Below are 12,854 nucleotides of genomic sequence, written 5' to 3'. Positions count from 1 at the left end.
ATCTGACAAGGGCCTAATCCCCAAAATTCATAGGGAATGCATACATTTTAACAAAAGGAAGATAACCCAATCAAAAAATGGGCAAAAGACCTAAATAGATACTTCTTGAAAGAGGACATAAAGAAGGCCAAGAGTCATATGAAAACATGCTTAAAGTCACTAATTATCAGAAAGATGCAAATAAAAACAATAAGGTATCATCTCACACCTGTCAGAATGGTTATCATCAACAAATCAACAAATGACAAGTGCTGGCGAGGATATGGAGAAAAAGGAACCCTCTTGCACTGCTGGTGGGAATGCAGACTGTTACAATCACTGTGGAAAACAGTATGGAAATTCCTCAAAAATTAAAAATGGAACTCCCAATTGATCCAGTACTCCCACTTCTGAGAATATATCCCAAGAAACCAGACACACCAATCAGAAAGGACATAAGCACCCTTATGTTCATCACAGTTCAATTTATAATAGCTAAAATTTGGAAACAGCCTAAGTGCCCATCAGCAGATGAGTTGATTAGAAAGTATGGTATATCTACACAATGCAATACTATCCTACCTATTAAAAGAATAATATGCAAATTAACCGTCACTCCACTATACCCACAAGTCAATACCACCAGCCTTCAGAGTAAGTATGTAAATTAATCCCAACCAAGATGGCTGCTACCACAGAGAGCTGGAGAGAGCAGGCTAGGGTTGCCCTCGGCAATGGAAGACAAGCTTTCCTCCTGCCCTGGCCGGCCTAAGCCTCTACTCCAGGCTACAAAGTGTCAATTATAGAAGGTAAATAAACCCCAACAGAAATGGCTGCCACCACAGAGCAAGCAGAAAACTTGGCTCTGCTCTAGGCTACAAAGTTTCAATTGTAGAAGATAGATAAACTCCAGATACCAAGGCCTCCACTTGGGTCACAGGGGGCCGGCCTGCAAACCACTATAGGCCCCTCTCCCAGACCACCCCATGTCCCAAGGAAACCCCCACGCTGATCTGGGACACCCTTCAGGGAAAACCAGCTGGCCCCCACCCCATGCACCAGGTCTCTGTCCTATCTAGTAAAAGAGTAATATGCACATTGACCATCATTCCAACACACAAGATTAAGATAGCTGTCCCCATGTGGTCAAAGATCCTGCCCCTATGTGGACACAAGATGGCCATCACAAGATGGCCAGCAGGGGAGGGCAATTGGGAGGATCTAGGCCTGCAAGGGAGGGAAGTTGGTTATTAATAAATTTAAAAGATTTTTTTAAAGGCTTCTTGTGTAAATGAAACTTTAAACTATTAACTTTGTATTTTTCCCTTTAGTACAACTCTGATTTCATTTCAGAATCTTTTTTTTAGTTTAATGGTTGAAACATATTACAATTGGATTTTATTTCTTAAATTGTATATGGGATCATATATTGAGAATAGGGACCGTACCTTATTACTTCTTTGCTATTCTCCACAGTATTGATTCCAACAACTGGAATGCAACAGCAGCTCCATAAAATAGCTCCATAATACCACTGGGCATTTTCATACAATTGGCCAAACAGTGGCAGAGTGCTTTTTGTATATTCGCTCCCTGTATTACCAATACCACACAGTGGAGGAGGCCAGGGTTCTAACCCAAGCAGTCAGGTTCCAAGAGCCATGCTTTTCAGCCCAACTTCTTGTGTTTATTACTCTTGATTTATTTTGAAAAAACTCAAAATCTCAGTCAAATAGATTGATTGAGATTTTGAAAATCAAACAGTTACTTCAGACTGGTTTATGAAACATTATATATAGTATGCCTCATATTGTGAAACAAATATATGCATTTGCATATATAAAGTCATCCTATTCTCTTGTCACTTTCACCTTTATAATTGAATTTGCCTCCTAATGAAAAAAAGTAAATTGAAACAAATGTGTTTGATTTATTGTTTAATGTTAAATATTTTAATTTTTTACCTTTAAGTCTGAAATTTAGTGTATCAAGTTTGAAATGAAACTGAGACTGTGCTAAATGTGTAAAGTATTCTGTAATGGTTTATGTTACAGTCTGTTTTAGATTCAGACTTTAACTTTGAAATGGGAGAGCTTCTCATTCTTTTGCCCATATTTTGTCTTGAAAGCTGTGTATAAAATTTATGAATGCTAAATAAATTCAATAACCCTTTCTTATAAATAAAGAAAATAAACCAAGAAATTATGTTACTGTTATTTTCATAGCTAGCAATATTTTCTGCTTTCATAGAAGAAAGTTTTTCTATATGTTCAAAAGCTAGGCTATTATATTAATTAAATTCTTTCAACTCTCCTCCCTCACCCCCCCAAATTAAAAAGATTCTCAGAAAGAAAATTAAAAAACTGCAGAGGCTGAAATGATTCATTCATATACTTCATTTGAAGGGTGTCCTTTCCTTGAATATTCATTTTTAAAATCCCCTATGTAGCAAAATACTTTTATCACTTTAAGAAAAACATCAATTTAGGAATGAGTGAACTTAAACTATGTAGACCTAGGACTTAAAACTCTTTATTCCAACAAAGTCTATTTTTGTTGCATATTTAGGCCTTTCTACCTCTCTGGCAATATTGCTTAGTTTCTGATAACCTCGTGTTCAATAAGCAGTAATTTCAATAATGTGTCTTTAGGGTGTGACTAAATACATAATTTATTTGAAAAAATAATACTTCAAAGTTCTTTCAAGTAGTGTTTCGGTTTGACCCAAAAAAAGTACATTGTGGGATATTTATAGTATTTTTCAATCTATTTATATCTGTAGACTAGGACTGATAACTGATTTAGGGCACAGGGGTTAAAAACAGGAAATGTGGTTTATAATATAAGTGGTATCTCCAGAGTTTCCAAAGTTTGATTTTTTTTTTTTTTTGTACTATTGACAGACGAGAATCATGTTTCAAAACAACATTAGGCAGTGTACCTTGAAATCAGTCTGTTTAAAGGAATGTCTTCCAGTTATGACAGGAAGTGCTTCATGGAAAAGTTTGTATTATTGGTATAGATTCAAATGGTATAGCAGTTGTTTTCTGTAATTACACAGTGTTCCTTCTCTCCAGCTGTTTTTCAGATAATCTTTATATAGTCAGATTAAGTATGTTTTCATGTAACTTGTAAATTTGTTTGACCTTTGTATTTAGCTTAATTTTTTTTTTTTTTTTTTTTTTTTTTTTTTTTTTTAGTATTTTAAATTGAAAGTTTTGCCATCATATCTAAAGTGGTACATGTATTATGGTTATTATTATTGGGTAATTATAGTAGTTAGAGAATCCAAATTAAAAAATAAAAAGGCATGAATCAGGGGTGTAATTTTCTGTGGCCCTTTGAATGATAGGTTGGCAGAACGGCAGAGTGAGTCAAAACTCAAAACATTTGGCTCAGCAATTCCACTTCTAGGAAGATATCTTACATAAATTATTCCAGGAGAATCCAAGGATCAATGTCCATTGCAGCCTTATTTATAGTAGTACACACTAAAAGGCAGAATAGCTGTCTAATAGTAGAAGAATAAATTGTGAATAGATAGAATAAATAGAATGACTAATAGGAGAGTAAAAAACTGTGGTACCATCATATTATAGTACGTTAGAAAACCATTGGAAAGTATGAGGTTGCTGTGTATGTACTGGCATGGAAGAATGTTCATGATGTATTATTAAATGAAGTAAGAAAGTTTCAAGAATCAAATGTGTAGAGTGATCTCATTTTTTGGAAAAATTACATTTATAGGAAAGATCTGGAAGAATACACAACAAACTAGGGAGAAGATGAAGACATTTATTGGACTTCAACTTATTAGGAAAACTTATAATTCTATGTTTTAATTATTCTAAATGAACACTTAGTTTTCAAAATAAATTAATCAAGATTGATCAACCCAAAATGTTTGCTATCCTGTTCTTTAATGTCTGCCTAGAAATTTGTCCAAATTATTAATTGTAAGAATCAAATTTGCCTGTTTAGCAGTTTTAATTTATAAAGTATTTTTCAGACTTCAAAGAAAACCAAAAGTCCCAATAATTTTTGTTAAGATTTAAATCCATTTAAGCCATTGCATGCGCACATGTACATTATCTTTTATGCATTACCTATTATAGTTTATTGCTAGGCATTATTTCATGAGATTGGCACAAAAGAAACACTAAAATCTTTTCAACAAATCAGGAAACCATTTTTTCTCCCAACAGAAACTCTCTGTGTGCCAGGGTGGGTGTTATTGTTTGTGGACCAATTTTTTACTCCATACTGGTTCTTTCTTGTGCTGTTTTAGAGGTGATGTGAGGTTCTCCCATGTGCAGCAAGATGGTCATATGTTCTTTAAAATTGGGCGTGTCCCCACTAGAATTTAGGTCTTGTGAGGAGAGGAGCTTTGTTTTCTGTGTGGGTTTGCTTTTTGGAGGTCATTGATATGGTCCAGCACATGGAATAGAGTGCAGTTGTGTAATATATATAAGTACTCAAAAAATATTTGTATCAGTGTGTCTATTCCAAACATTAAGTGCTCTCCCTATTAGATTGAAAGAAGGAACTGACAAATATAGCAAGAAAAAAGACTCCTTTTCTACTTTGATGTATGAAAAATAAGACCTTCTTTGTTGGAGAAGATATATAGGATATATAGGCCCACTTACAGGAAGCCCACCCTGTGAAAAGAAGCCTACAGGTTCTTGCTCAGACCAGAGATGAGTTCTGTTTTCTCCATGGGGAGTTTCCACTGGGGCGGCTAGCTTAATTGCTAAGTGATAATCTACATTGATACTGTGTGGGCGGGGACACTTTTTGGTCAAATATCATGACACATTCTAATTTCATATTCAGAGTACAGAAGATAACATATTCTAAATGTTTAGAACTGTTCTCATTCCCTTGCTTAAATAACATGGCAAGTCATAGGGGTTTGCCTAAGGGGAATCTTTTTCAAAGCAATACTTATTTCTGCTACATGCTACTAATATAGCATTTGTCTGTACTTTCAAGGAGTAGGTCAGTTTGCCTTATTTTTCTTGTGCATACTGTCCACATATGTCTTCCCCAATAGTCCCATAAATTTAGCATTTATGGCCCTCTCTTGTTGAAGCTGAAACTAAAACCTAGATTTCCTGACACATTTACGGAGTGTGCACTGTGTTCTAATATATCTGAGCCCTGCCTAAGTATCTAGCATGTGGTGAGCTTTCAGTAAATATTTCTGGTTTAGTATTTAGATTAAACTATTTGCTTAAGTATGTATCTAGAAAAATAAGAAATATTTAGAAAATGTATTTAGCCTCAGCAATATTTTGTTCTTAATTCAAATTACATTTTTCAAGTGGATTCTGAAAAATTATTTCAAAAGGATTCTGTTTTCTTAAATCCTGTGAAAAGGGATTTAGCAGAGAATGCCTTCTTGGCACAAAAAAACAAAAAAAATTACATTTTAGTGGATGGTTCAAATGCAGAATTATGTATAGAAGTCTACAGATACTATATTTTTATCTGATGCATTTGTTCACTTATGCAGTCACTTATCATTTTATTTAAGAGGCTTCAGTCCTAGGAATTTACTAGTGAGCAAGACATGTATAGTCTTGGCCTTTTTTGATTTCTTAACTCATAAATATTTTTGAGTGTTACAAGCCAGCCACTGTGGCAGGTACTGAGGATACAAAGGTGAGGTAAGTGAGGTGATCCTTGTGCTTTTGATTGACAGTCTGGCAGGGGAGAGAAATTAGTCAAGCAGTCACACAAACAGAGAGCTACTGCAATGGGAGGAATGAGGACACAGGAGGCGAGCTAAGTGCAGCACCTTCAAGCAGAAGGTGGAGTCCATAGGTATGAATGGTATCACTGCCCTCCATTTGTTGGCCACCTGCTGTCATTAGCTTCTTAGCAGTATTGCATTAAATAAATGGTGCCCCTTCCATAAGGATAAAGTGACAAATTAGAGCCATTCAGAAACGTGCCCAAAGGTGACTGTTTAGTACCTTGGTCAGCAAACTCATTAGTCAACAGAGTCAAATATCAACAGTACAATGATTAAAATTTCTTTTGAGAGCCAAATTTTTTAAACTTAAACTTCTTCTAATGTCACTTCTTCAAAATAGACTCACCCTGGCCATGGTACTTTGTGGAAGAGTCACACTCAAGGGGCCAAAGTGGCTCGTGAGCTGCAGTTTGCTGACCATGGGTTTAGTAAGTGCATGGGTATGGCAAAATGCAGGTTTACCCTTGTTCTTTTGGGAAATAATGTGATAATCCTATATAATCAAGAGCTAATATGCAGATATTCACATCACACTCTCATGCTGTCACCATAAAGGCTCAGTCACTCAACACTTGGGAGAGAGGAATGGGGACCAGCCAGATACAAATGAGCTGGCAAGAGAGGAATGGGTACTAGCCAGGCACAAATGAGCTCTTGAGAGAGTAATGGGGACCAGCCAGGCTATGGCCCAGGAGAGGAACAAGCCGCATGCCCTGCAGTCCCAGGTGCCAGTGGCTGCACCTGCACCTGCAGCCTGGCTTTTGAGAGGGACAAGCTGCCCACCCCACATTCCTGGGCACCAGTGTCTGTGCCTGCACCTGCAGCCTGGGAGTGGGACGAGCCACCCATCCCATGGTCCCAGGAGCCAGCACCTGCTGCTGCAGCCCAGAAGAGGGACAAGCCGCTCACCCTGCAGTCCTGAGCACCTGCAACTGGGTCCTAAGTGCCTGCTGCCAAGCAGAGGAAGGAATCCTGGGTCCCAGGTGCCTGTGACCAGCCAGAGGAGGGAATCCTGGGACCCGGGTGTGGGCAAGGCAAACGTGGTTAGGGGCAATCAGACCAGCAAGGGAACAGTTAGGGGCAATTAGGCCGGTAAGGGAGTAATTAGGGGTGATCAGGCAGGCAGGTGAGCAGTTTGAAGCCAGCAGTCCTGGATTGCAAGAGGCAGGCGGACATCCCTCAAGGGGTCCTGAATTGGAGAAAGTGCAGGCCGGGTTGAGGGACCTCCCCCACTCCATGCACAAATTTCATGCACCGGGCCTCTAGTTAATAAATAATCCCATATAATAGAAGCCTAATATGCTAAGGGTCTGAACATTTGACCAGTCACTATGACATGTACTGACTACCAGGGGGCAGATGCTCCAACTGGTAGGTTAGCTTGCTGCTGGGGTCCTGCTTATCAGGACTGGGCAAGACGAGTCATACACACACTAGAACGCTCCCATGGTCTCTTCCGGGCTTCAGCTGTGCACTGGTGGGGTCCCTCAGCCTGGCCTGTGCCCTCTCGCAATCTGAGACCCCTCGCAGGATGTCAGCCGGTTTCAGCTGATCCCCAAGCCAGGCCAAGGGACCCACCAGTGCAAGAATTTGTGCACTAGGCCTCGAGTACAAGAATAAACTGTTTCACATACAACTAAAAACCTACTTTTGCCCCACACTATATAATTCTAATTCAAGCCATTGCTAAGATGTCACCATAGGAGCCAGCCTTCCTAACTTTCCCTAGACAATGGTGTTTAGTCATTCTTTTTGAAACCAGTGTGACAAAAGATTTCTACTAAAATTCCACCTTCTGGATAATTCTGTGTAAACCAGCAAAATCGCAGCATCATGGCAGACATCCTCCAGCCAGTGCATCCCAGCAGCATTGGTCTGTGTCCCTGTGTCCAGGCTCTCTCAGCCCCTGCTCCTTTAGCAGCTTGGATGCTCCCAGTGCCTTCAGAGGAAATTCATCTGCATTTCGAATGTGCTGCATCTAGGTGACAAGATACAGTTTTGATGGGTTAGAGTGGCCAGACTTCTACACCAGGTGTTTCAGAAAGACAAATTAGCATATTTTTTCAGACATTGTGTCTTTTACCTAACTATGTCTTTGTCAAAATAATAGCATCTAAAATATATGTATATGACCACCTGGCCATGCCTGGCATATAGTATATAAACAACAGATATTTGTGGAATCAAGGAATAAACATATGTTACATTTTTATAACAGCTTTGTTAGCAGAACAGATGTTGTAATCTCTACTTTTTGCACAGTAGGCAATTGTCTAAAAACTGAGTCTAAAAACTGAACTGGTTGTTGTCTTAGTAGTAGTATAGAGGTAAGCCAGAACGTGGGTCCCAAGTCTTCTGACTTTACATTGAATGTTTTTTCTATTACCTCAGTACACTTAAAAGTCACCATCAGCCTTTAATGTTAATAATATGAGATTAGAATGAAGTATAGTGGGAAGAGAAGGAACACATACCACCCAAGTTAACTACAAAATGGCCCCTTTGTCACAATCCTGCACCATTTTCACAATCCTGATCCTCGCCCCAAGTGCCAAGACCATGGTCTCTTTAAACTCCTTCTTCACTTCCTTTTAACATCTACCTCAGGGCCTCCTGCACTCTGATAACTCCCAGATCTTTCTTGGCATTCTTACTGCCTTTCTCACTTTCCAAATGTGACCCCTTCCATTCAAGAAAGAGATTGCTGAATGTTGCCCAGTTAGCTGTCAGTGAAGTCACAAGGAAGACCCAACTTTACATTTCCCCAAACACAGATCTGTTCTCTTCCAACTCTGAGGTTTGCATTGTCATTTTTTTGGTATGGTTTCCATACATTTTTTTCCCAATCAGACAAGAGAAAACTGGCCACTCAGGCTCCTGACATGAAGATTGGCACCTGCTGCCAGCTGAGGTTTCGTAGTGTTCTTTGACGTCAGTATCACATGGAACAAGTGAGGCATCTCTGGTGCCTGCCACTGGTACGGGCTTTCTTGGGGGCAGATTTTTGAAAGAGCTGACAGTCCTTCTACAGTTGAATTTGGAGCAACATTTTCAAACAAATCTCAACAGACAAAGCTGAGGGATTAATCTGCATTTGGTTTGTTAGAAATCCATCTTCAAGTCTGTGAGTACAAGGTAGAGACTGGGGAATTAAGGCGAGTGATCATGGTATGATACCACCTTTGTTTCTCATTAGGTAATGGCTATAGAATGGAGTGAAGTGAGAAAGGAATTGAAATTCTTAACTAGGAAGACCACAAAGATCTTATCTGTTTCTTGTTTATAAACCTTCATAGCTCAATCCCTAGACATGGACGCTGTTTAGTTTTTAGGTCTTTTGCCTTGACTTCACCACTTTTCCCCAAATGCTATTCTTTAACCTTTTAAGAACTTCACAAAATAGAAATGGCACATAAATGCTTCACACATTCACTTAAAATGGAATACAAGGATTTAAAAAAAAACTTTCAGATAGCTATTTAGTGCTACTTTCTACATACAAGTAGATACATATATGAACACCAGTAAATTAAGGGAAAAATAACTAAGCACTTTGGGGTCCTACTCATAATGGGTACTTACATACTCTACCGGAAAGACCTAATGTCTTACTACCTGTGAGGTTTGCCTAGCAGTGTCCACCATGGGATAATGTGGACAGTATCTCTGTGTCAAAGATAGCTTTGGAGAGAGGCAATCAATGATTTGTTTATATATTTTAACATTTTTATTGCTAAAATGTCAGCATGCGCATCACTTTGGATATAATACTACTAGAGGTCTGGTGCATGAGTTTCATGCACTGAGGGGCAGGGAGATCTCAGCCAGGCCTGCACCTTCTCACAGTCCGGGAGCCCTCGGGGAATGACTGCTGCAGCTGCACTCGCCAGCCATGAGCCCAGCTTCTGACCAAGCAGCACTCTTCCTGTGGGAGCACACTGACCACCAGGGGCCAGCTCCTGCATTGAGCAGGATCGGTCCAAAACTGGCTCTCTGACATTTCCTGAAGGGGTCCCGGATTGCAAGAGGAGGCAAGCCAGGCCAAGGGCCCCCACCAGTGCAAGTCGGGGCCAGGGAGGGACGCAGGAGGTTGGCCAGCTGGCGAGTGACCTCAGGCGGCTCAAGGAGGTGTCCAACTCATTTCACTCAGTCCTGATTGGCTGGACCCCAGCAGCAAGCTAACCTTCCAGTCAGAGCATCTAACCCTTAATGGTCAGTGTACATCATAGCAACTCAGTTAACTGTCTGCCCCCTGGTGGTCAGTGCACCTCATAGCGAGTGGTTGAGCAGCCTTAGCATATCATTAGCATATTACACTTTGATTGGTTGAACGGACAAAAGACACTTAGCATATTGCTTTTATTGTATAGGGTTTCACTGAGCTGGGCCTTGATCTAGTGTCCCTTTTGTAAGTGGTCAATGTAACACTGTTTTTCTGAACCCTGCTGACTTACTGGGACTTGACTAGGAGCTCTTTTCTGTTTATCATACATTTTTGCTGTATGGACCATATATTTTTCCCTTCTTCCAACATTACCACTTACGCCTGTACACCTGGAGCAGTTTGTTGTGTTGTTATTTGGGGGAGGAGGACAGTTATTTCATTTTTTCCTGTTCACAAAAAGAAGGTGTTAAGGAAATTCTTTTTTTTTTTTTACTTTGCCAAGGTTAAGGTTCCATGCTCCTTCCAATACATTATCTTCATGAAGCATGTGGTCAGGAAGCTTGGTTGTTATTGTTTTTTTTGTGGGTTTTTTTTTTTTTTCCCAGATTTCCTATCAACAGAAATATGATTCTACTGGTTGAAAGTATCCTGTCCTTTTTTTCTACTATTCACAGTATTGAGTAATTTAGATTTATGTCTTTTACAGGGTGTTTTATTAGTAATGCTTAGTCTGATGGGTTCTTGCCAGGAAATGTTTTTCCTATCAGAGTCAGAGTAGGAGTTTAGTTTATAGCATGCTGAATATGTGACATTGTCTTGCTTCATTTTAAGTTAAATTTTTACTTTTTAGTCAGCACTCTGGCCCCACTCTTCTGTTTTACACACACACACGCACAAAAATTGAGAACTTAAAAACTGTCCTCCTATTTTAGTGATCATTGTTAAAATATTGCTAGAATCCAGACTCCTGACATTTTTCCATATAGTAGCATTGACAGGACCCTAGTTTTCATGAGGACAAAACTGTTGAATCCCTTGCTCTTAAGTTGCTTAAATCATCACTGGCCTAATATTTCACTTATATTTTTAATCACTATGTACATTTATATGTGTATGTATTTATGAGCTAGACTTCCATAGGTTTGCAATGTAAGATTCTAGACTTGATCTGAAGTGCCCTTCCTTGCCTCCCTCCATCACATTGGGAGAACTGCCCAAGAGCAGGAATCAAGATGAGGCTTATTGACCTGGTAAGCATGATCACCCAGGACAGATGTCACAGCCAGGTTAAAACTCGTGCCCTGACTCTAGCAGTGAACTGCCCAAGGAATGTCTCTGTGGTGTGGCTTTCCTTTTACAGGAAGAAAGCTTTTCTGGTCTTGAGAACAGTTAGTTTATTTCACTTTCACTTATAATAGATCCTGATACTCCTCTCCTATTTCCCAGATAAGACTTGTTACCTTGCAATTATCTTCTTCCCCCCCCCCCCCCCCAATAATCACTGATTTCTGGATTATATTTAATTACTTTCAATTAGTTATGTTTTTTTATCAGCAAAATATAATTATTAACACCCGAACTGTCATATCCTAAAGAAATATATATGAAATTGGCTCCACCAAATAAATTTTGTATACCTATTTAAACACCATCATATATGACAGAAATAAAAATAAAAAACTAGTTATATATTTAGAACCGGCAAACATCAATTTAAAAAGTTGATTATAGTTCTTAGCCTTTGTCTCAACTTTTCTAAATAAGCATTAGTTTGAATGACATTTGGGAAAAGATTCTTCTTAACACTGTTATGGTTAGCACATAGTAGGGTTTTCCCCGTTCTGCAGAAAAGGAATTCTCAGAACATGCAATTAATTTAGAAGGCATTCCGAAATATTCCACTCCAGTGAAAGTTATTGTTTTGGAATTACAATAAAGCAAAATTTTGTTGTTGTTTTTTTTGTTTTTTGGTTTTTTTCTTGCAAATTTAACTGCTTTCATTATAATGAAAGCTGTGTTTGAACCCTGTGACTACCAGGATCCATCACATGCATTATTATCTTCTTTAATCCTCACTATAAACCAATGAGATTGGCACTGTTTTTATATTCATTGTAGAAGAGAAAACTGGGCTCATAGTCTTCTTGCAGAAATTATAGCATGTAACCTATGAAATGGGGGTTTGATCCAAGATCATCTGACTTTAGATTCTTACATGATTGTCTTGTGTATACCTGCTTTGGAGTGAAGTGCATTCACTAATTCTGTGTCATCTGAAATCTTGTATTTTGTCCAGTTTTTAACTTGCCTTATAGGATCAGATTGAGTGTGGTTTAATCAGAAGTTTCTCCCACAAGTAATTTTTTAAAGATCAAAATAGTTATTCTGCATAATAATTTTACTTTTATCTTTGGAAGTATGATGTTATAAAAGACATTCAGCAGATATTTTATAAGTTTTGGTAAATATACTACTATTGACCATGTCTGTTAATTTGAGTGTGTGTATGCATATATGTGAAGAATATGTATATGAAGAAACGAAAGGACATTTTAAAGTTTCAATTTTGAAGGAGACTGACCAATATTTGTAGAGAACATAAACAATGACAGAATGGAAAAATAATGAAAGAAAACTCTTAAGTAATTTAAACTTTTTTTAAGCCTGTACAAAAATAGACCTTTCACCATTTGGTTCTCAAAAGGAAATAGGCAAAGGTGGTGTTACTTTCTGTTTCTCCTTAGGAAACTATACTGTGCACAGCAATGCCAGCAGGGGGACAGGCATCTTGTGTTTCTATTAAATGCCTTTTCCCTCCCCCATCTTGATTTCAGGTGTCAGAAACTATTTAAAAGAAGCATTGGTGAATATAATTGCAGTGCATGCAGAGGTAAGCTATTATTAGCTGTTCCTAAGAAGTACGGGTAACTGGGAAAAAAATGAAAAAGA

The 12,854-nt window shown here is 38.6% G+C and overlaps 1 protein-coding gene across 4 annotated transcripts in view; it reads left to right on the top strand.

Annotated features, from left to right (window-relative positions):
• EXOC2 (exocyst complex component 2) overlaps positions 1–12,854 on the top strand; it is a 250,127-nt gene that overhangs the window by 222,615 nt on the left and 14,658 nt on the right. For all 4 annotated transcript variants that reach the window (XM_036444761.2, XM_036444758.2, XM_045584201.1 and 1 more), the window contains one exon: positions 12,740–12,795. In XM_036444761.2, coding sequence (XP_036300654.1) covers positions 12,740–12,795 — 56 coding nt within the window. The remainder of the gene's footprint in view (positions 1–12,739; positions 12,796–12,854) is intronic.

The sequence above is a fragment of the Pipistrellus kuhlii genome, unplaced genomic scaffold (assembly GCF_014108245.1).
Source record: "Pipistrellus kuhlii isolate mPipKuh1 unplaced genomic scaffold, mPipKuh1.p scaffold_m20_p_2, whole genome shotgun sequence".
Taxonomy (NCBI): domain Eukaryota; kingdom Metazoa; phylum Chordata; class Mammalia; order Chiroptera; family Vespertilionidae; genus Pipistrellus; species Pipistrellus kuhlii.
This window is presented reverse-complemented; position numbering and strand designations above follow the sequence as displayed.